The sequence below is a fragment of the Piliocolobus tephrosceles genome, chromosome 3 (assembly GCF_002776525.5).
Source record: "Piliocolobus tephrosceles isolate RC106 chromosome 3, ASM277652v3, whole genome shotgun sequence".
Lineage (NCBI taxonomy): Eukaryota > Metazoa > Chordata > Mammalia > Primates > Cercopithecidae > Piliocolobus > Piliocolobus tephrosceles.
Window position 1 is genome coordinate 117,265,563 of NC_045436.1, and position 22,915 is coordinate 117,288,477.

At 35.6% G+C, this 22,915-nt stretch overlaps 1 protein-coding gene across 1 annotated transcript in view; it reads left to right on the plus strand.

Annotated features, from left to right (window-relative positions):
* The window catches only part of ADAMTS3 (ADAM metallopeptidase with thrombospondin type 1 motif 3), a 279,272-nt gene that overhangs the window by 213,723 nt on the left and 42,634 nt on the right, over positions 1–22,915 (plus strand). The window contains exon 5 of the mRNA XM_026446914.2: positions 7,587–7,786. Within this exon, the coding sequence (XP_026302699.1) occupies positions 7,587–7,786 (200 nt within the window). The remainder of the gene's footprint in view (positions 1–7,586; positions 7,787–22,915) is intronic.

Genomic DNA, 22,915 nt, shown 5'->3' on the forward strand with positions numbered 1-22,915 from the left:
TATGCAATATCTGTGAGATATCTATAGTAAAAATACTGTTGTTTATCTTAGATTTTAATTTAACAAAGAATACTGTATTGTATCTGACAACCTTGCCCACACCCAAATGTTTCAGCAATAAACCACTGAAATCAAATTAAATGGTTGCAATGGGACTGAATGAGCGACAATTATGAGAATCCACTACTATGGAAATGAAGGACTGTATCTTTCAAAACATATTGAGGCCAAGAGAATGCAGAAGTTATCTCTAGACAAATAAATTGTAATAGAAGAAAATAAACATGAAATGCATTAATGAAAACTAAGTGTAACAGATACCAGTGGAAGACTGTTACTAAGGGATGAGGGAAAAGGAAGACCTGAAAAAGATTTCAGCAAGGTGGGTAACCTGTACAATATTCATTTCCTTCTCTTTTATTTCAAACCCCTGTGATTCAATTCTGGCCACTGAAACATGGAGTTAAATGTTACCAGAGGGTTTCCAGGAAAGGTTTTTACCTGTTCCTAAGAAAGTAATATAGGAAGACGCAATCTGTTGGACGTGACTTTGATGCTAGAATTCGTGTAGCCATTTTTAGGAGCTAATTTGAAGACCAAATTTGTACACCAAGAATGGCAGGATATGGAAAGATGAAAAGAACTGAATCCTTGATGACCTATTGATGGATTAACCAGGAATCACCGTACCTCAAACTCTTGTTACATGAACTAGTATGTTTACTTATTGCTGAAGACACTTTAAGTTTTCTTGATTTGCAGTTAGAAACATTCTAGCTGACATATAAAAGATATTTATTGCAAATCAGAGTTCATATTTTGGATATTAAAGTGACTTTTAAAATTTCATTTGCTAATAATCACAAACCCAAAGCATTAAAACATTTTTTCCTTAAAAGGTAAGAAGTTTCCCATCTAAAAAATGTCATGTTATTCCATGAAGTAGTCAGTAAAAACAAAAGCAAACACGTGTATTTTAGAATTAGAACTTTTGGGGAAAAGAAATAATGGAAACTAACATTCACTCAATGGTTATGTCTTTAAAAAATAAAAGCAACAGTTACTTATTGAAACTTTTGAATTGACATCATAAATTGGCCTGAATATAGTTGTTTGAACTGTCATTATGGAATTTCTCAGTTTGTGAAGGATAGAGCTCCGTTTCACTGAAACATGTTATATCTTGGTAGAACAGTGCCTCCACATATGTAGAGATGCTGTTTCTGTATCCTTTTAGGAAGTGATAACTTTAATTTAAATTTTTTTAAAAAGATGTCAATTAAAAATCACTATTAGATGATACAAACAGGTTAACACAGTTATTTAAGTTAACTGCTCGCTGCTTCTGATGTTGACAGATGACATTTGTTGGAATTTACACTTATTTTTAGCTCTGATTATAGGATCTCCACCTACTCTTGGAAAATGCAGAATCCAGCCTGTAGTATTCCAGTTACTTCATTTCATAACAGTATTCTGTTCATGAAGAAGGCAAGATTTTTACATAGAGCCTCATTCTGCATTAATTGTTACTGTAAAACAATATGATGCTTTCTCATTTTCTGAAATGATGCACTACAAAGAATGCTACTATGGTACATTTTGGTAACATGAATCTTATTTTATTCTTCACTTATTCACATGAAAATTGGCTTGCATTCTCATAGGGAGTAAGAGTACTGGGAGAACCTAGTCAACAACATTAAAATTTGTTAATGTCATGTATGTTAGGACTAGATTCAGTGGCATACAAGAGAAAACTCATTAGAAGGGTAACCTAAACATGATGTAAGTGTTACCTCTAATATGTAATGAAGTTTGTTTTTAGGTAATCCGGGGCTGATATGGTGAGTCTACAGTCACTGAGGAGTCACACTCCTTTAAAGTGTCAGACCCTCCTCTATTCAGCATGTCCCTTGATCCTAAGATCACCCCATAGAGCTGAAGACATCAGGTCCACATTCTAGGAAGCAGAAAGGAATATTGAGTGATTGAATGGAGGGCCAAAGGAGTGTGCACCTACTGGAATGAATTGTCTTCATTTGAGGAGCCATAAGCATCAAGAGATAAGCAATACTTCTGCTTAGATCTCATTGGCTTATACTTAGTCACATGTAACCCTTGGTCACAGGGAGATTGGAGTGACTTTTTGCTGGGTGTATTATGATTTCAAATAACATTAACATTCTGCTCCTTAGGGAAGAAAGAATGAATATTGGGTAGATGGTTTTATCACAGTATGCTTATAATTGTGTTCCAACCCTGAATGTATTTGTATTAGATTCAGAACTTGTACCTTTCTAATTTTACCTTCATCTCCTGTCCTTTTTCAGACCATAGGAATTTTTTTTTTCTGGGGTGGGGAGCAATTTCACTAATCCTATACTTTGATTTCCTATAAATATGATTAAGCATATGAACATGTCATTCTCCTAAAAATGTTTCAAGCCTTAGTGTCCATAATCAGCAAAGAAAGTTATATTCTACTTTTTCTGTCTAGTAAGTTCAAAATTCTGATTTAGCACTGATAATCCTATACTTAACACTAAAAATGATAATTTTTATTGTTACTTGATTGAACATCTATATTCCCCTCAAAAATTCATTCTGATAAAATAGGCCTTATAAGGCCTAAGTAAATTTATAAGTAAAATGATCACTTCTGCAAATTCATATACAGCAATTGGGAAACGAGGGAGTGCACAAAAGGATACAATTAAAATGTTTCCAAAATAGTAATTAATGTACATCAGTAATTCCTAAGGTAAACTTCAGAAACATACTTTTTCCCAAAAAGTTTTAAAAAAGAAAACTCACTCTAAGAACTAAGACGGGATTGCCTTTGATATTTCTGAGAAGCTTAAAAAGCATTGTGAGCAGCATCCTTTTGGAATGAAGCATGAGATTAATAACACTGCTCTGCCTCTTGCAGGGCCTTTTTTTTCCTTTTGAATGCTCAATTGAGAACACACCTGTTAGAAAGTTCTCTGTAACCTGGATTTTCCTTTTTTCTGCTAATTCTGTTGTCACATAAGTCACTCTCTGCTGTCCAACTCAGCTAGCACCATTTAAGCCACATGGCAAGTGGAGTTATTACTCAAATCCATCTCCCTAAAGGCTCAGCGGTTAGGGTTTTTCAAAGATATTTTGGTAGGCAGGGGACTAAGGAATGGGTGCTGCTGATTGTTTGGAGACACGATCATAGTGATATAGGAGTAAAGAAGAAATTATTTAGGTGGATAGTGAGGGTAGAGAAGTTCTTGGTAACATTTTTCTTTTAATGAAAAGTAGCCCCAAATCATTTTTTTTCTTTTTTTTTTCTTTTTTTTCTTTTTTTTTTTTATTATTATACTTTAAGTTCTAGGGTACATGTGCATAACGTTCAGGTTTGTTACATATGTATACTTGTGCCATGTTGGTGTGCTGCACCCATCAACTCGTCAGCACCCATCAATTCATCATTTATATCATGTATAACTCCCCAATGCAAGACCCCCCCCCGCCCGCCCGCCCAAGATAGGCCCCAGTGTGTGATGTTCCCCTTCCCGAGTCCAAGTGATCTCATTGTTCAGTTCCCACCTATGAGTGAGAACATGCGGTGTTTGGTTTTCTGTTCTTGTGATAGTTTGCTAAGAATGATGGTTTCCAGCTGTATCCATGTCCCTACAAAGGACGCAAACTCATCCTTTTTTATGGCTGCATAGTATTCCATGGTGTATATGTGCCACATTTTCTTAATCCAGTCTGTCACAGATGGACATTTGGGTTGATTCCAAGTCTTTGCTATTGTGAATAGTGCCACAATAAACATACGTGTGCTTGTGTCTTTGTAGTAGAATAATTTAGATTCCTCAAGGATCTAGAACTAGATGTACCATATGACCCAGCCATTTTTTTTTTTTTTCTAACAAAGACCAGCCTGTAAAATCGAGCTGCAGACATAGAAAGGCAAGCTAGAAACTTGCTAGGTGAATGCTGGCAGTTGTGCCAATAGAAAAAGGGGGTACCTGGGGGCTAGGCATGTCCAACATGGCAGCTCCATCTTCCCTTCTCTTTGCCAGCCACATGTACAGTAAGGAGGAGAGAGCATGGCACTGGCCAAGTGGAAAGCCCATTTGAATAATAAGATTAGGGTGGGACGGCCAGCTTCCCCGCATGCTATGTAACTGTCACACCTGGTCCACCTAATCTGTGGGCCCTATGTAAATCAGATATTACTACCTCCAACCTGTCTATAAAATCCAGTGTACTCTGCTGGGGGCTGGAAACCCCATTTGGGTGATCTCTCTCACAGGAGAGAGAGCTGTTCTCCTTTTTCTTTCTTTTGCCTATTAAACGTTTGTTCCTAAACCCACTTCTTGTGTGTGTCTACATACTGAATTTCTTTGGTGCAAGATGGCAAACCTCGGGTCTTTACCCCAGACAACAATGCCGCTTCAATAGGTGTTGGAAAATGGTCATCATATGCTGAGTCCCCACAGTACCAGCTGAGTCATGAGTCATGCATTTGGGTGGGGTCAGTAGGTTGCCAGAATGCACAGGCTGAAAAATATCTCAAAAGATCAGTCTTAGGTTCCACAATAGTGGTGCTATCTACAGAAGTAATTGGGGCCAGGTGTGGTGGCTCACACCTGTAATCCCATCAGTTTGGGAGGCTGAGGCAGGCAGATCGCTGAGGTCAGGAGTTTGAGACCAGCCTGACCAATGCGTGAAACCCTGTCTCTACTAAAAATACAAAAAAAAAAAAAAAAAAAAAAAAAAATTAGTTGGGCATGGTGGTGTGTGCCTGTAATTCCAGCTACTTGGGAGGTTTAGGCACAAGAATCACTTGAACCAGGGAGGCAGAGGTTGCAGTGAGCCGATATCACACCACTGCACTCCAGCCTGGGTGACAGAATGAGACTCTGTCTAAAACAAAACAGAACAAAACAAAGAAGTAATTGGGGAAGTTTCCCATCTTGTGACCTCTGGAACAATAGCAGTTTATCATTTTGTTATGCCTGTATCTTAAAAGAATCATACCTCATTCATAATCCTAACCTAGTGGCCTTTCATTAGTTTTACAAAGGCAGTTTAGTTGTGGGAAGGGCTATGGTCATCCTTGCTTTAAAGTTAAACTACAAACTAAATTCCTCTCAGTTAGTTTGACCTATGCCCAGAAATAACCAAGAACAGCTTGGAGGTTAGAAGCAAGATGAAGTCAACTATGTCAGTTTCTATTATTGTCATAGCTTTGCCATAATTTTGCAGTTTTACTAAGACAAATTCATTATGAATGAAGATATTTCACAGCCTCGAGCTGTCTGTAATTATAATGATGAGTATAAGTAAAAAGTGCCAGAAGCTATCCTACTGTCTTTCTTTGAAATATTTGATATTGTGCGTTTTAGGAAACATGGAAAGAACACTGCCCAGCATGGAGGAAAGTAGGGACAAATTATTCTTGATTTTCAAAGGCTTCCTTCTTCTTTCCCAGGTTTCTTATGCAATAAAAAGAGAGATTCTGTTTCCTTACCAGAAAACTACCTATTTAAAGAGACTTGCAAAGGCCAAACCAAAGGTGTGTTAAAGCAGAATGAACTGCCTTTCTGAAATAAGTATTCAGCCTACTTCATTCACACATCAGGCTTCATGATATAATAACATTGCTGTTATATTTCCATTGGACGTTTTCTCTGAGGGTGCTGCCAAAAAGAGCCATTTTTAGAATTGAGAGCTCATGTCTGAATTCCCTATATTTGTACACTAGCTATCACAACCTTTCACATTCTCAAGTGTGTGAAAAAGACTTGAGGTTGAATAGTAAAGCTATTTGCAGGTGTAGTCGTCTCTCGACCTCAGTGAGGGTTTGCAGCTCTTGAAAACTTTTGAGGAAAGCTTTCTGTTTGATGTGGATGATGGTGAGAGTTATTTATGTATTGTGGAGCCAATGTAATTCCTTGGTGAGGAGAATTTTCCCAGCTAATGAGCTAGCAGTTGGGCTTAGGTCAAAGTGAATTAAAGTAGAGCTTTTAAACCTGAGTAGTCACATTCAGAGCGTGTCCCCCTACTTGTAAGGGAGGATGTTGGTGTTTCTGTATATTTTTTAAAGGTAGAAAGAGTGTGAGTAGGATCTGTACTTTGACTACTTCTAATCCTTTGTGGCTAGGGCTTGGTCATCAATCTTCCTGGCCAAGAGACACCTATTTTTCCCCTGTCTTAATTTTATTAAAGCCACAAAGGCGGAGAGGAGAATACCTTTTTATTAATGTTAGATGCTGACTCAAATGACTAACAAGCCCCAGTGCCGCAAGAAATAAACCATCACATAAAGCATGAGTCAGAGCTGGTTCTGTCAAACTTGTTTTTAGATATGTGGTTGTTTTAGACATCAAGGCAGTTTATAAAATAAAATCCTTTCCGAGTTTTATATACTTGAAATGGAGATGAATGTATTTTTTGTTTTTATGTACCAGCAGTTTTGAATAATCTCTAATGTTAATCCAAATGATATATTTTATTTTTTAATTCACTAAAACTTTTCTCTCAAAAAATACAGTCATCTGAAAACAGATAACTGAGGTCATTAAAACCTGATGATGTCTCTCTCACTTTTTCTTTCCATGTATATAGGCATGTCTGTATGTATATGTGTGTGTATGTGTGTGCGAAATGTTCATTTGGAAAGTAAAAAAAAAATGTAAGTTTCTTGAACTACATTAAATAAGAAATTATTTTTACTTTTAATTTTCTTTGAATATAAGTTATTTTCTGACTGACTTCTTTCTTTGATATCTCAGATTTAGATAAATAGCAGCTGAAATGACTTGCCACCCAAATGATGGCCAGTACAAATGTGGAGCACTAAAGTTTTCCTGTGTATCCCTGCATACACACATATATGTATATTTTATTGGCATATGTATATAATATGTACCCTGTATATTATATACTGTCTTATCTACACACACATACACACACACACATATGTTTATAGTATATACCCTGTATATCCACTTCTTCACTAGCAGCATTCGCTAGAAAACCATACTCAGAAGAAATAAAGCAGTACATAGTGACTGATAATCATATTACTAGATGCCGTTGTGTTGCCATGCTATAATTTGATTTTTAAATTAAGGTTACTGAAAGAGGAGCAATTTAAATTTATGTGACACAAATTCTATACTCCATGGTTATAGTAACTTAATCATTGTAAACATACTAGAGTTATTTTTATTTGTAATGTCAATTTATTTAATAACTACATAGCCAGCCTGTATTCTACACCCCCACTGCCTTGGCTCTTTGCTGGGAGAAAAACTGAGCCACTTCTATCCTTACAGAATAGTCAGTCTGCCATGATGGCACCGCTCCCTGTATAATAATATGATTTTACCCTCAGTGTTGCTTTTCTATGTTGAATTTGTAGCAGGTCTGTCTGGTCATATGCATATGCATATTATTTAAGGAATAAACTGAAAAGTAGCATCTCAGTGATTATGAATGATGCTGATAGGTACCTGAGAAGATTCTTTTTTTCTAAGAAGTTATTGAAAGGCCCGTTGGGGAAACTGAAATTCCTGGTTCCTTTTGTTTCTTAATAGAGTCGGACCTGGAAGGCCTTGATGATCTAGGTACTCTTTATGGCAACATCCACCAACAACTGAATGAAACAATGAGACGCCGCAGACACGCAGGAGAAAACGATTACAACATCGAGGTACTGCTGGGAGTGGATGACTCTGTGGTCCGTTTCCATGGCAAAGAGCATGTCCAAAACTACCTCCTGACCCTGATGAACATTGTGAGTAGTGATTCCTTTTTAAAGCTTTTTGATCTTTTAATTCACTTCTCTTATTTGTTGGTACCCTTTGGCAATCTGTGTGAGAACTTCCATGACTGTGCCCTGCATCCAAAATATGTACATGATGGCATTAAATTTAAATTATTGATCTACATATTTAAAATACAAGAATGCTAAAACAAAGGAAGCATGAAGCAAAAGTTTCTTTTGGTTGATCAAGTAGTTTTCCATTGTTATCAAGGGGGAATCATAAATTTAAAAAGCCATAATGAGATGGAATTAAACCATGAATTGTAATTTTTATTTTGTTCTGGGGATAATCAAAACTCACAGGACTTTGTCCATCTGCTTTGATGTGGCCCATAAAGGATGAAATAGTTCTTTCTAGAATCACTCTGCTTCACAGGATGATGTAGAATGATTTATGCCTGGTAACTCTGTGGATTCTTGTTGTTACAGCTTTTGAACAAATGTGATTTTTTTCAACATTATGAGACCGAAGGTAATGTATTTATTAATACAAAGCCTACAGCTATTGGCACAGTGCTGCATAGCAACCACTAATGGTCTCTTTAAATTTATCTTTATTTCTCCTTTATGAACCTTAATCAGATTCAGAAGAAATTTTGTCAATATCCTGAAACTTGTGCTCTTTCTTTTTAAATTGGCAGAGAACAAATGAGGAGAAATAATAACATGTAAACTACCTACTTGTAAAAGATAATTGAGATGTTGATGTACTCTATGTATTTTACTTCATGCCAATATAAAATACATATTATATCGATCTTGCAAATTTATTACCTAAGCCTATGCTCTGTTTTCTTTCCCTATCTCTCAATCCACCCTCCCCCTCGCACAGCTTTTGATATTTAATATAATTTCTTGGATATCTATAGTTTACCTCTTTCCCCCATGCTTAAGATTAGATTTCAAGCAACTGTAGTGAAGGAGAAAAATTATTAATTTCATGAAACATGATTTTGTTTATGCTAATATCTGTTAATAATATTTTGGTCTATTGAGATAGCAGTTTATAAAATTACACTTATACCATATCTCTGTGAAAAGGAAAATGAGTACAGAAATTCAAACACATGTTTATTTGTTCTTGGCACTAATTTCTGTTACGAAGACCAAACAACACACAGAAAACAAATTACTAGCCTTGGCAATAGATGTGTATAGACGATCATCATTTGTGAATCACATGAATGTTTTCAACTCTTGACAATGAACTTTTCGTATTAACCTTTTGACTATTAACTTTTTGCTAGTTGTGTAACTTTGGCGTGCTTCTTGGACTCTCTGTCCTGCTTCTGTCCCTTTATCAGCATATTGAGAAAAGTAATAGGGATGTTGAGAGGATGAAGTGAGTAAATACAAGTCATCCATTATTTACAGTGCATATACAGATGCACAAATAGAAAATCATATTTTAGTTCTCTATACCAAATTTTACTTTGTAAGTGATCTAAAATTTCAAAATTCCTATGGAGATGTTATTCTTATGTCATTCATTATGTCCCTGGGCTACTTTTTTCTAGTATCTGGAAGACAATCAGTACAGACTTATTTGGCCCACAAATGTGCCTAATAAGAAGGCTTTTGGAGTAATGCAACAGAGATTTTGATATGTTTCTTGTCCTCATAAAACTTATAACTATTAGAGGAGAAAAAATAAATATATGGGAAAATTAGAAGGAAAAAGAACCTAAACAATAAAAGTCGTGCTATTATTAAGTCATATTATAGGCAGTGTATCATAAATGCTATAATACTTTAGAAAATGGAGATGTGACCATAGTTATCCAATCATTAAATGATAAAATTATTAAATTGGAATTTAGGAGGGTGAGGCTTCAGTTTTAGTCATACTACTAGTTGGCTTTGTGACCTTAGACAAATCATCTCTTTCTAGGACTTAGTTTTCATCATTATATAAACTTGAAAGATTCAACAAGTTTATTAGTTATGTAATTCATCAAGAAGTTAGGAGTTAAACTGCTTTTAGAGATTTCTTTTCCTGTTTTTGTTGTTTTTTGTTGGCCTTGTTTGTGTTTTTTGAAGGACATGTGAAAATGTGAAGGGGTTCTATGTAGAAATGGCTACAGTGTATTCACCAGACAGTAAGTAGTAAGTATGATTTTGAGAGTGTCAAAGGAATAACAAAGTGATGCATTTTATGTTTTAAAAACAGTCAAGAAGACTTTTGTTCTTAAATCTATTAAAAAAATGGATAATAGGCTAAGATTCTGTCTCAAATACAAATTATTCTAAAATAAATAGAGTATCAGAGAATGGAGCCATGAGAGAGAAAATAATTTTTTTAAACTTAATATATTAGTTGCATTTTAAGTAATTGATATTGGTAAGAGATTTGGAGAGGTAAGAATAACACTTGTCCCCTTCCCTCTCCAACTTCATGACCAACTGAAAGATAGACATGGAAATCACACAGATGAAGAATGAAATAGTTTTATTATTGATTAGAACTGAATTGCACATACAATTGCATATACTTAAGTGTATAGTCACAAGGTTTTCATTATTCTAAATCAGGTTCTCAACTGAAGATACATTTGTGTCCATGTCAGTTCCCAGGGACATTTGGCCATATCTGTAGACTTTTTTTTTTTTATTGTTACCACTGGTGGTTGGGGCAGGGGTGGAGGGGAATGCTACTGATAATAGTGAGAGAGGCCTCGGATGCTGCTCAGCATCCTGCAGTGCAACTGACAGCCCTACACAGCATAGAATTTTTAATTATCTGGCCCAAAATGTCAACAGTGCTGAGATTTAGAAACCTAGTTCTAAATTAGTCTTATTCCCAACTCTCATCACTCTCCAACTGGATAATTTCAGGTTTTCCCCCTGGTGTCAGGTATACAACTTTAGGCAAGACAGACAGAAGACTGAAGTCTTCCCTCTCCTCCGTACCCACTGCCCTGTTGTAGCCTGTGAGACCCAAAATACTGACCTGAGCAGGCTCTTTCCTTTTCCTGTAATTCATCATCAAATGAGAATGAGAAACAGAAAGAGAAACTGACAATGATAGCCTAATGAAGCTAACTCATGGAAATTCAAGACCAGGAACATTCAGTTTTTTTTCTAACAGTGTTCAAATAACTATCTCCTGTGCTGGCCATGCTTTATGATTTCTCATGGTCATCTAAAATTATGACTTACCAGGCTTGAGGCCTACATAGACATAGAGACTTAGATGAAATGTCAGATAAGATCCTGGAGAGAAACTGTAGAAGAAAGCTAACAGCAAAAAAAGTTCTATCTTTTTGCATTGATTAGGATGAAGGGTATCCCTATGGTAGAGAAAAGACCTTGCTCTCCTTTAAAATTGTTTGTCAACTTTGCCTTGGTTGACTACTCAGCAGATGTGCTCTTCCCTTTACCTGGTTATCAATTTCATTTCCATATCAGAACCTAGATGGTAGTTCCTGAATTAAGGGAATACTGTTAGGTCCAAGTAATTTGCTTCAGAGTATCACCTTAATTTAAACGGGGCTCCCTTTTAAAGAGAAGCTTATATTTGTTGTGTCATGCTTTTATTGAAAAGAGCTCGTGTATAAAGTATTAAATGTATATTTAATGAAAGAAGAACAAATGAATATAAATAATGTAGAGGTAGATCACGAACAATCTTGGGAGGGAGTCAGAAATTTTGGACTCAAAACGAGGAAATAGATGGCAAATGCAATGATATAATGGGAGCAGTGTTTAAGAAATAAATTATCAGTTATTGTGTATCATATATTCTTTCCAACTATATTGCAAGATGGAAATTATTACAATTTTTCCAGAGGAAACAGAGACTTTTAAAATGTTAATAAAATTTAGCTAAATTTAAAAAAATTATTTACAGTTTATAAAACAGTCTCAAGTAATGATAAGGTTGTAAAGCTAATCATTAAAAAAAGATAGTGTTACTGAGAAGAGAAACTGGCTTAGAATGTTTAAGTTATTTTTAATTTTAACTCAATCATAATTTAAGCATAATGAGAACACTTAAAACACAGTATTTACTATTATATGTCAGCAGTAATGTTAAATCTCTTTGGTTTATCTGCTATTTTAAATTAGCCATGCAAGTTGTCCACCTTTTGGATACAAATACATTTAATCTATTTCAGGACCGTATTTCCTAATGACAGTGATGACTGCGTGTGAATGAGGTAAAATTCTGTAGGTGTTGCCATGCAAATGTTTGGATACAGGAAAGGTAGCTCACTATGTTAACACTTTTCTCTGGAGGCTTGAGGGTCAAGTGAACAAGTTTGAACAGGCCCTAGATGATTTCGATATAACTTCCCAAGAAAGGAAGGAGACCCTCTAACTCACCCCCACACCTTTGTGAAGCAGTGGAGAGAATAATCAGATGTCTTCCATCTGCTTTTGTTTAACCTCTTTCTATTTTGTAGATCTTGACATTTCGCCAAGCTTCCTATATGAAGAAGAAACACATAGATATGAACATATCCAATGTTTTAGTGTTTCAAATAAGAGATTTGTCATATATGTTAAGCCTTTCTTAGGATTCCATATCATATCTTGTTATATTAAGAAATGTTTATAGTTTTACTATCTTGTAACATGGTTGATTTGCTGGGAAAGTGGTTCTCAGCTGTGGGGCATGTCTCATGCTATAAATATTGACGCATCGTCTGCCTTGTACAAGGCCTATTTTAGGTATTGGGAATATTCCAATAAGCATGATAAAAAATCGTTGACCCTCTTGGAGCTTGCCTGAATCCTCCACCAAGCTTCAAGAGAGTAGAGTTTTTAAAGTTTTAATTTCCTGACATGGTCCATAAGTATCACCCCAAACCTCAACAGGAGCAGTTCTCTAATAGGTTGATTGTTCCTTGAGTGCAGTTACTGTATATTATTAAGCCTCATAATTATATCAAAAAGTGTCTGCCGTGTGGTAGACATGCAATAAAATGTTGATTGATTCAGCCTTTTAATAAATATTTTAATGCTATATACCAGGTATATGGTGGTTAACACAAAACAAACTTATTTCCTGACCTCAGCAAGATTATAGACTGGTGGAGAAATCAAATAATTACATCATAGGTTACATAAGAACTATGCAAGGAACTGACAGTTTGCTGGGAAAGAGAATAACAGAGCAAATGGGTGATATAGGTTATACATAGACATTTTGATTAAGAAAACCTTCTTTCAGGAATTGATTATTAAATTGAGACTTAATGCAAAAGATCCAGCCATTTAATAAGGGCATGTGTTTCAGTAACTAAAAGAAGGTCATCGTGGCTCAAGTTTAGTGTGTAGGAGTTAGGCAGAGCTAGGAGAAGAAGGCAAGCATCTTTCAGGTCATGGGAGGAGCTTGTTAATGATTCCATTTATGTGGATGAGTTGGTCAATGAAGAAAATAGATTATGGAGAATTAAGGTTAGTGATGAAATCTTTGAAGGTACTTGAAATCATCTAGTTTTGCATCTAGATTCAAAATAAAGATTTAATGTTAACAGTGAAGGATAATACTACTAACATTTTAGTTCTTTGTGCCTGAAACTCTGATGAATACTTTACATAAATTATTTAATACTTTCCAACGCTAAGATGCGTTCAGCCCATCCCAGTTTACAAATAAAGAGATTGAAGCTGAAAGAAGTTAAGTGATGTTCCCAGGGTCAGACAGCTAATATGGCAGAGTCAGGACCTGAGCCCAGATCTATATCTGCCTTCTGAGCCTGAAGCTCTTCCTCCCCAAACTTCACTGCCTCTCATTACAAAGTTGAGTCATTTTATAAATCTCTTGCTAGTTAAAACTCTGATTCCTTTATCTGTTTCTGTGTCTTGTTTATACAACTCAAGTCTTTGAAATGAGAATTCAGTTAGTTACCTGATTGAATCAAACCAGCTAGCAATCTTGTTTAAGATTCTAACAGGATGATGAGGCAGATTTTTATGGTTAAGAGGGTAGGTTGTTTTCTTTCAATGTGCCAGATATTTTCCATCAGCAACACTGTGCTGTCTGTGACAGGTCAAAGGTATCTTTTTTTATTTGCTGAGATCTTATTTGCTAAGATCTTATTTGCTAAGGTCTTCTGGGTCTAATGTGCCTATTAACATTTTTAGAGTCCTGTAAATAATAGAATTTATGCCTTAATCTCAGGATTTATTAAATGATAAGAAAGCAGTTAATTTAAAAGAATGCCTCCCAGTGCAAAGAAACAGTCTTGGACTTCTAAGAAATTATAAATTATTGAGTGAATTCATCAATTTCTTTGTATATTGAAATTAGCTACTTATGATGGACAGTGAACCAGCATAAATGTGTTATCTGAACAGGGCAAGCTTCCCTAACCAATATTTGTAAAGAAAATATAAACTCCACAGAAGTACCCTGGTCCTTAAAAAGTATTAATGGACTTATTCAAGAGTTAGCAGCAAATATATGTGGTTACTGGTTACTTAACGATGGTTATATAAATACACTACTTTTGATTTTTTAACTTTTTCTGAAAACATTGAATGTGAATGCAATGCAGATTTACCTGGAAAGTATACATATTCATGCAACCTTAGCATATCATGTAGCAGTTTTCTATTCTAAGTCGTTATCAATAATCCATTTCTTACATTTGAATTCAAATCAATCCTCTAGGCATTTATTCACCTAGCATATATAACCTACCATAGGCAAGGTCCTATTAAATTATTGGGAGACAAAAATTAAAACATAGCTCCTTTCTACAAGGAGCTAATTGTAGCAGGTAAAATTAACCAATCAACAAATGATAATACAATGTGATAGAGATCTAGAAAATATATTAATCCTCAAGAGATTCAGTTGCAGAGTACTATGTAAACATGAATTGAAAAAGAGAGGATATGGTTTGGCAAATAATGCCAGTGGCCATTGAAATCTTCATAAGAGGACATATCATTTGAGTTGGACTTTTCCAACTGAATTGGCATTTTCCTGCTAGAAAAAGGGGAGAGAGGTTCTTGGAAGATGGGGAATAGCTTGTAACAAGATACTAAAAGTATTAGTTCATGGAGTCTTTGGAGCCACTCTAGATTGGCTGCATGGTAAAATTAAAACGTATTTAGGGGAGATGGCAGATGAGGAGACTGGAAAGAGAAGCTGGGGCTAACTTTAGAAAATAATAAGTGCCATACTGAGTAGTTTGAATTTCATCTTGTTAAAGAAGAGTCATAAAGGGTTTTTAAGAAGATTAGTGACTTGATCAGTCCATGTTTTAGAAAGAGATGCATTATTAGAATTATTTGGAGGAGAGAGACTCTGTTAGACACTATGCTATGAACACAGACACACAGTTTCTAAGTTCATAGTGTCTATCTAGGTCCATACTCCTTGTTATGTACACTATACTTCCCTCCCTCAAAAAACTGCCTTAATTTCCCCGATGTGGATCGAACATACCAGATCACAGAGACAGATTGCAGCAAGCACAAGTTGATTCCGCCGCCTTTTATAAAATCATACTCACCTTCCCAGGAATATCCTGAATCTATCACTCTAGAAGTAAGTCCCCACATCACATGCTACCTTAACATAACACAACATCCGCACAGTCTTGCTGATTTAAGAGGTCTCTTAGATTTTTACTGAAACATCTCAATTTCCTCTTCCTTTCCCCCATTTGCTTTTGCAGCCTCAAATTCCCTTCCTGAAATTCGCACATCCTTGTTTCTTAGGTTACAGATATCAGACTGACCTTATCCTTCCTTACTTTGTTCCAGCCTTTATATTTTCCCGGGTTGTAAAACACAGAAAAAGCTTATAGCATCTTGTGCTAACCCATCTTTCTCAATCTTGAGGAAAGGTAAACAATTCTACCTGGGCTTTTGGTATGTGTCCATCGTTACAAAGGACACAAGAGTCTGTAGGGCCTCACAGCTGACTGCATATTCTTGGGCTTTCCGAAGCTCCTTTAATACTTAAATGAAGTAAAACATAATTCACATAGAAGGAAAGACTCATGTTTATTGAAAACAACCATCGACCCTTACAATCTTCCTTTCTGGAGAGCTACTAAAATGTGCCCAAATCACCTACATACAAAATATTTACAAAAGTTTTAACCAGTTATTGCAACAGTCTGCATGAGCTGGATGGTTACTAAGCTGCTGGGTGTGGAGGTGGACAGGTTCGAGAGATGTCTGCAGTACTTGGTAGTAGAATGACTCTAATACTTGAAGAAGAAGAAGGAACCAAGGATAATTTAGTCTGTAATTGGGATAAAATATTTAGAAGAGAAGAACAGGTTTTAGAGACAAGATGGGTGTGCTATGAGGTATCCAGGTATACTTCTAAATAGATAGTCCTATTTCTAGAGTTGAACAGATGGCCATCACACATGAGAGAGAAGAATCATTGTTAGATATATAAAAGTTTGGGGCCAGGCATGGTGGCTCATGCCTGCAATCCCAGCACTTTGGGAGGCCAAGGTGGGCGGATTACCTGAGGTCAGGAGTTCAAGACCAACCTGGCCAACATGGTGAAACCCCATCGCTACCAAAAATACAAAAATTAGCCAGGTGTGGTGGCGTGCACCACATCCCAGCTACTCGGGAGGCTGGGGCAGGAGAATTGCTTGAATCCAGGAGGCAGAAGTTGCAGTGAGCCGAGATGATGCCATTGTATTCCAACCTGGGCAACAAGAGTGAAATTCCATCTCAAAAGAAACAAACAAACAAAGCAAAACAAAACAAAAAAACAAAGTTTGGAATTTATCAGCCTATAGGTATTGGTTGAAGAAACAGCAGTGAAGAGAATATTGCAGGGGAAACAGGTATCAAGAGAACTGTCAAAAAACAAACAAACAAACCTTGAGCAACACTGACATGGAAAGGTTAGGCAAAGAAAGTAGAGCTAATCATGCTAAAGAAACAGAATAGTGTCATTGAAGAATATCATGGTAAACAGTACCACATCCCACAGAACATTGTAGATAGGTTTTTTTTTCTTTCTTTTTTTTTTTTTTTTTTTTTTCATGAAAGAAAGTTGAGAATGTTACTATCCCTAGGAAGGAAGCCATTAAACAAGGGGCATGGAGGGGATTTTTGGAGTGACTGTCTAGAGACTCAGTGCTTCCACCATGACAAAACAGCAACAACAACAACAAAACACAACATAGAGCAAGGTATTTGCAAAAAGAGAACAGGCACTGATATCACATAGACTTGAGAGCTTTGCTAATCATTTGAGGAAAACACTGTGTGTCCTCTCTGGGTCTGTCTCTTTATAAAGTAGCAATGAGAATGTCTGTCCTCTATAGGATTCTGAGCTCTCTAATACATGTTGAGCTTTTGTACTCGCTTTTCCCTTTGCCTAGATTGTTTTTTCCCTAAACAGTCACACAATTATTCCTTCCTGTCCATGGTTCTCCCTTTCCTGACTACCCAATCCCAAATAGTACCCAATCTTCACCTCCTCTTGTCCTCCTCTATCTTGTCACTCATATATTTGTTTTCTTCATTACGCCTATTCCCACTTCAAATGACATTGCCTGCATGTCTTTTTGCATTAATTTTTTTCATGCCTATAGGCTGTTTTACCCAATAAAATATATGCTTCATAAGAACAGAGAGTCAAAGGTATTGACTATTCCATTCTCCACCCCTAGAACATTTGGGCACATAGCAACTCTTCATTAATATTTGATAAGAGTATCAATAAACAGTAGTTATTATTCATATGAGATTGGAGATGAGGGAAGAGTTGGCAGATTGGAAGACACCTCTGTATTCTGAGGAAAAGAAATATTGAGTATGGGGCTGAGAATCCAAGCAGGTATGAATTTGGAACTTTTACCTACGTAAGAGATAGTTGTGGACAGAGTAATATTTTTCTCAGTCCATTTCAGAATTCTTTTATATCTAGCCAGGATCACTTAGGCTATCTCGTCAGTACTTGTTTACTTTCAGTTAACCAAAGGTCTCTTTTAAAAAAAATTTTGTATATATGTGGTGTTTATTTGCTTCTATATGAATAATAGCAATAATTACAGCTATTTTTTTTTGTACTTGCAAGGGCCAAGCATCAAGTACTGTACCTATATGAACTCATTTATTACTTTCAACAGTCCTATGAGGATAATACTGTAATTATCCCAGTTTACAGGTGAGGAAACTGAGGCACAGAGACAAATAACATGCCCAGCATCACACAACTAAGATCGAATCCAGGCAGTCTAACGCAGAGCTCATGCTCTCCACTGCTAAGCTATCCAGCCTCTCAAGACCTAATCCACCCATCTGAACAAAAAATGAGTATTGCTTTGTTGAAGCCAGACAAAGCTGTTCATCAGCTAGTCAGACAAAGCAGGTCAGATTGTCCTGCCAGCGAAATGTCCTGGGAGAATTTGTCCTGTCCGGGAACAAACCTGGAAGGAATTTTCATTTCAAGGAAAGGAATACTTGATTTGATTTTACCTTTTCCTCCCTCACATCATTGACAAACTCTTCCAACATCAGGTCATCTGAAAATTGAATTAATGTCCTGTTCACCCCTTCTTTCAGGTAATTTAATAAAGACTCTAGGCTCAACCCTGAACACCTCACAGAAAATCTACCCATGGTCCAATAGGTTGGCTCACATGGTGAAAAGATACTCAGTTTTTTTTTGTAGATGTACTTTGGTTTGCATTATGCAGTGTCAAATACATCATTTAGAATGTTTATGCTTACTGCTTTTCTTGCAATCCAAAACACTGGTTGTACATTTCACCCTTGATTTCTTTTCTTGTTTAATTTTTCTTCTCTAGCTCCTCTTTATTTCTTCTCAATATTTTGTGGAATACCCTCATACTGGTCATCAATAAATCCTATTTATATTACATTTAAACTCTGACTCCTCATTTGCTTAAAATTTACATAAGGAAGATTATGAAAAGAAGCTGCAAATTTTACATTCTCTTTCTCAATATGTTTCCACAGTATATTCTTAAAGGTTGAGAATCACTATTGATGATTTTAAAACCACATCCTATGCATAATGACAGTGTTGTGGCTTGCAGGTCTGTGGAAGTACAGCAAAATGGGTATAGCTATGAATCTGAAGTCAGACTGCTCATTTTTATCCCTTGCTTGTGTACTAATTGTGTGATCTCAGGCAAGTTACTTAACTTCTCTGGGCAATGAGAACATCTGTCCGCTATAGGATTCTGAGCTCTCTAATATATGTTGAGCTTTTGCACTTGTAAAATGGAGTTAATATCTCTAAAGTTATTTCAAGGATTACTTGAATTAGTATAGGTAAAGTGTTTAATGCAGTGTCTGGAAGCTGATAAGCTCTCTGTATTATTAGCTGTTCTTTTTGTTGAGTTTGCTTTTACTTCAGAAAAGTTACTTTCCTTTTCACTAAAAGTTGTAAAATTACTTTCTTAATAAATAAGAAATTATTTAGAATTATTAAGAATTTCCTAATAAGAATTTAGCCCATCTTGACAGATTCAAATTGCTAATTTAGTATATCCTTTTAGTTATTTCTCTATATTATTTGAGTGTTAAAAACAGCTAAATCATGAGAATTTCCTTATGCCTGTTATGTAATTTTGTAATCAGATGACATTGAAAAAAGTCTAAATAATGATTTTTTTCAATATTTTTCTTTGCTCTTAAGAGTCAAATGAGTAAGCATTTAAAACGTAGCATTTGTCTCAGGTTATAATGTTTTACGATTCTTATTTAATTTCAAGGAGATTGTTTCATTTATGTGTAAATATAGGAAAACACTGGCATACTGACTGGTATATAAGCACAGTCAGGTGAATGAAGCAGCTTGTCCTTTGCCCCTCTGAAGCATGCATACTGCCATCTGCTGGAAATAGCTTTTAAATGATTTTTCCCAATAATTTTCTTGATAATTTAAACTAGATATTTCAATGAGATTGAGATTTAACAAATTTCAAATAGAAGAATCTTGAGGTCCCTTTCAGTAAAAACTATGATTAGGGCAATTGTTTTTCTTGAACTTTTCAGGTAGATTATGAAAATACACTTGCAATTTTTTTTTTAAACTTTGTGCATGGATGGGGGATAGGTGCTCAAGTACTTTGTATTTTGCTGAGTATAGTTATATGGCATCTTGCTTGTTTTGAGCAACAATACTGTGAAACAGACAAAGGAAGTAAAATTAGAGTTTGTCAACAAGAAAAGCAAGAATCAGGTTAAATGACCAACCAAAGATCACTCAGTTTATCCATGTCCAAGCTGGGAACAGAACCCAGGGTTTTGAATATCTAATAATATGGTGCTATATTATTTTTCCAACTCTTATCATATTCCATGTGTTTCCAAATATAAAAACAGTACATCTCAGGAATTGATAGGGCCTGGCAAGATGAAAAGCAGTCAAATTATTAAGTGTATTTTAGAAGTGAATAATATGGAGGAACTTTTTTAATCCTTGAAAATCAAAATAATAAGATACAGTGCTTTGTACAGTATAGACAGCTGGTTAATTGCCACATTGAAAGAATACTTTGTGCTGTGTAAAAGTATTATTCCCTTGTATTTGATTATTTCTACCTGTAATAATTTATGCATATATTGTGAATCTCAAAATGCGTGCTGACTCAGAACATTATTAAACTGATTTTTGTTTCTACTGGGTCACCCTGTTTTCTAATTACCCTGGCATAATAGTGACGTTTGTTAAGTAATACTTTTATTTTGATGAATGGTAAATCTGAATTTTAAAAATTCCCTTTTATTCATTTTGTAATATCATATTTGCTATTGAGATTAATAATTTTGTCCATTGTACTTTCTTGACACTGTGTTAATTTATAATTCACTAAGTACAAATGAATTTACTAATTTAGGATGACTATATGTACATTTTATACTAACTCAAATATCACAAGCTATTTGTCATCATTCCCATCTTTCCTTCATTTTATTATTCTAAGACTTTCTGATGTAGGAGCTTCCTATAGCATTGATGTATTACGTATGTTACAGTGTAGCTGTCACTGTTATGTGCATTGGCTTAAGTGCCTCCTACATTTTCTTACTTCTCCTTCTCCAGAAATTAATTCACTCTTTCTGTCTCCTTTTCTTTAGTTTTGTTTTATTGTTATCTAGTTTTGTTTATTTACTAACATTGTTCAACCTTATTTTAACATCAAGTGCATTTTACATTTCAACTTCATTAAACTAAGTACATGTTATAAGGTGGTGTGCAAAGCCATGTTTCTAATTTGAAACAGCTGCCTTACAAGAAGCCTCTTGGGATAGATATGAGTCTCTGAATGAATGTGTTGGTGACAGGCCTGGCTGTTGACTTTTAACTTTTATTGCAACTATAAAGTTAGGAATATGTTATCAGATAATGAATCCAGAAGAGGAGGGTTGGAAGAGTTGATTCACTTTTCAATTAGGCAGCATGAAGTGTGGCATAAGATAAGAGAATCAGCCCATGACTAAAAAGCCCATGAGAAACAACAGCTTTTTGTCTAACTTTCACTTTTTCTTTATATTGAGCTGAAATTTACACCTTTAATAATGTGAATGGTTTTAAGTTTTATTTTCTGTAGATATACAGAATGAATCAAACCCCTTTTCCATATGAAGGCTATCAATTCTTCTATGTTTTTCTTTTCTACTTCTCGTACTGTAATATCCTTAAAAACCCCTTCCTCCTTCTCACTCATAAAATTTTTGAGCAATTCGTTTGCATGAGTTAACTGTCTTAATTCTCACCCTAACCCTGTGAGATATTATTTTTATTATGTCCACTTTATTGACACTCAGAATGATAAAGGTCTCACAAGCAGTGAGGGGTTGAACCAGGATTTATCTGAGACTATTTAATGTGGGGCATTCAGGCTTTTAACCATTATGTCTCCCCAACTCTTCTTTATAAGACACATTTTCTGGCCTCCTTGCTGTTAGCTCTTCTCATGATATATTCATGTTTTGTCAAGCACCTCTGTCATAAGACAGCCCAGAAAAATGCACTCAATACTTCAGGTTTTCTGTAGCCTAGAGTGGGACAACTTGGGCATGAGCTATCTGCCTGCACACTTACACAATCCAAGTGTGTATTGCAGATTTTTTTCCACAGCTTGCCTTATCTTGTGGAAGCATTAAATTGAGTCTTACCATTCTATGTATGTGAGTATGTGTGTGTGTGCATGTGCATGTGTATATATGTATAAATGTATGTGTGTATATATTCATGCATTTTTCCACTTAAAAGGACTTTACATCTTTTCTTTTTAAGTTATACTTTTTTATCTCTAGCATATTCTAGCTTAGCCAGATTTTTTACTTCCACCTTTGCTGTTCTTTTCTTGTTTGTGACTTCTACAAATTCAATAAGTATGCTTTCAGTCTACATTCAAGACCCTGATTTTTTTAAGGTTTTCTGTGCAGTCATGTTGGATTCTTGAAACAATTCAGTTGAATCTTCTTGGTCTGTGTGGCAAATCGAAATATTATGATTTGTGAGTTTCTTGTTTTAGAGCATTCTTCAGTCATTCTTGAGTTATATTTACTTTTAAAGCCACTCTCTATGAGATTATGCCTATCTTTTCTGTGCAGGTTTCAGATTGCTGTGCCTACTGTTCAAATCTCCTGGATCTGAAGCTGAGTTGCAGTTAGTTTTTCATCCCTCTTTTAGTCTTTTTAACAAGCGTCGAGTCGTTGTTTTTGGGAACAGCCAAGAACTTTGCATTCTAGCCTGATAACTCCACCTTTCTCCTTCCTGCTAACATTTGCCATGTTGCTAAGTATTTTTTATTTGCACTAATTTTGCACTAGCTTAATGAGAGGATACTGTTACAGTTCACTTCAGATTCATATCTGCCAATAGCTCACTGTGTGTTTTGCATGTCAGTTAATTTCTACAGGCTTTATTTTCCTCATCTATATAAAACAGAGTTGGACTACGACCTCTGAGGTTGCACTTATTCCAACATCCATGATTTTAAAGTATACCGAGTCACTTTTAGAAATTTCAGTGAGCCAAGATCGCACCACGGCACTCCAGCCTGGGCAACAGAGCAAGACTCCATCTCAGAAAAAAAAAAAAAAAAGAAAAGAAAAGAAATTTCAGCCTAATTTTTTGAAATTAAACAAAAAGCAGTGACTCAGAGTTGCATCCAG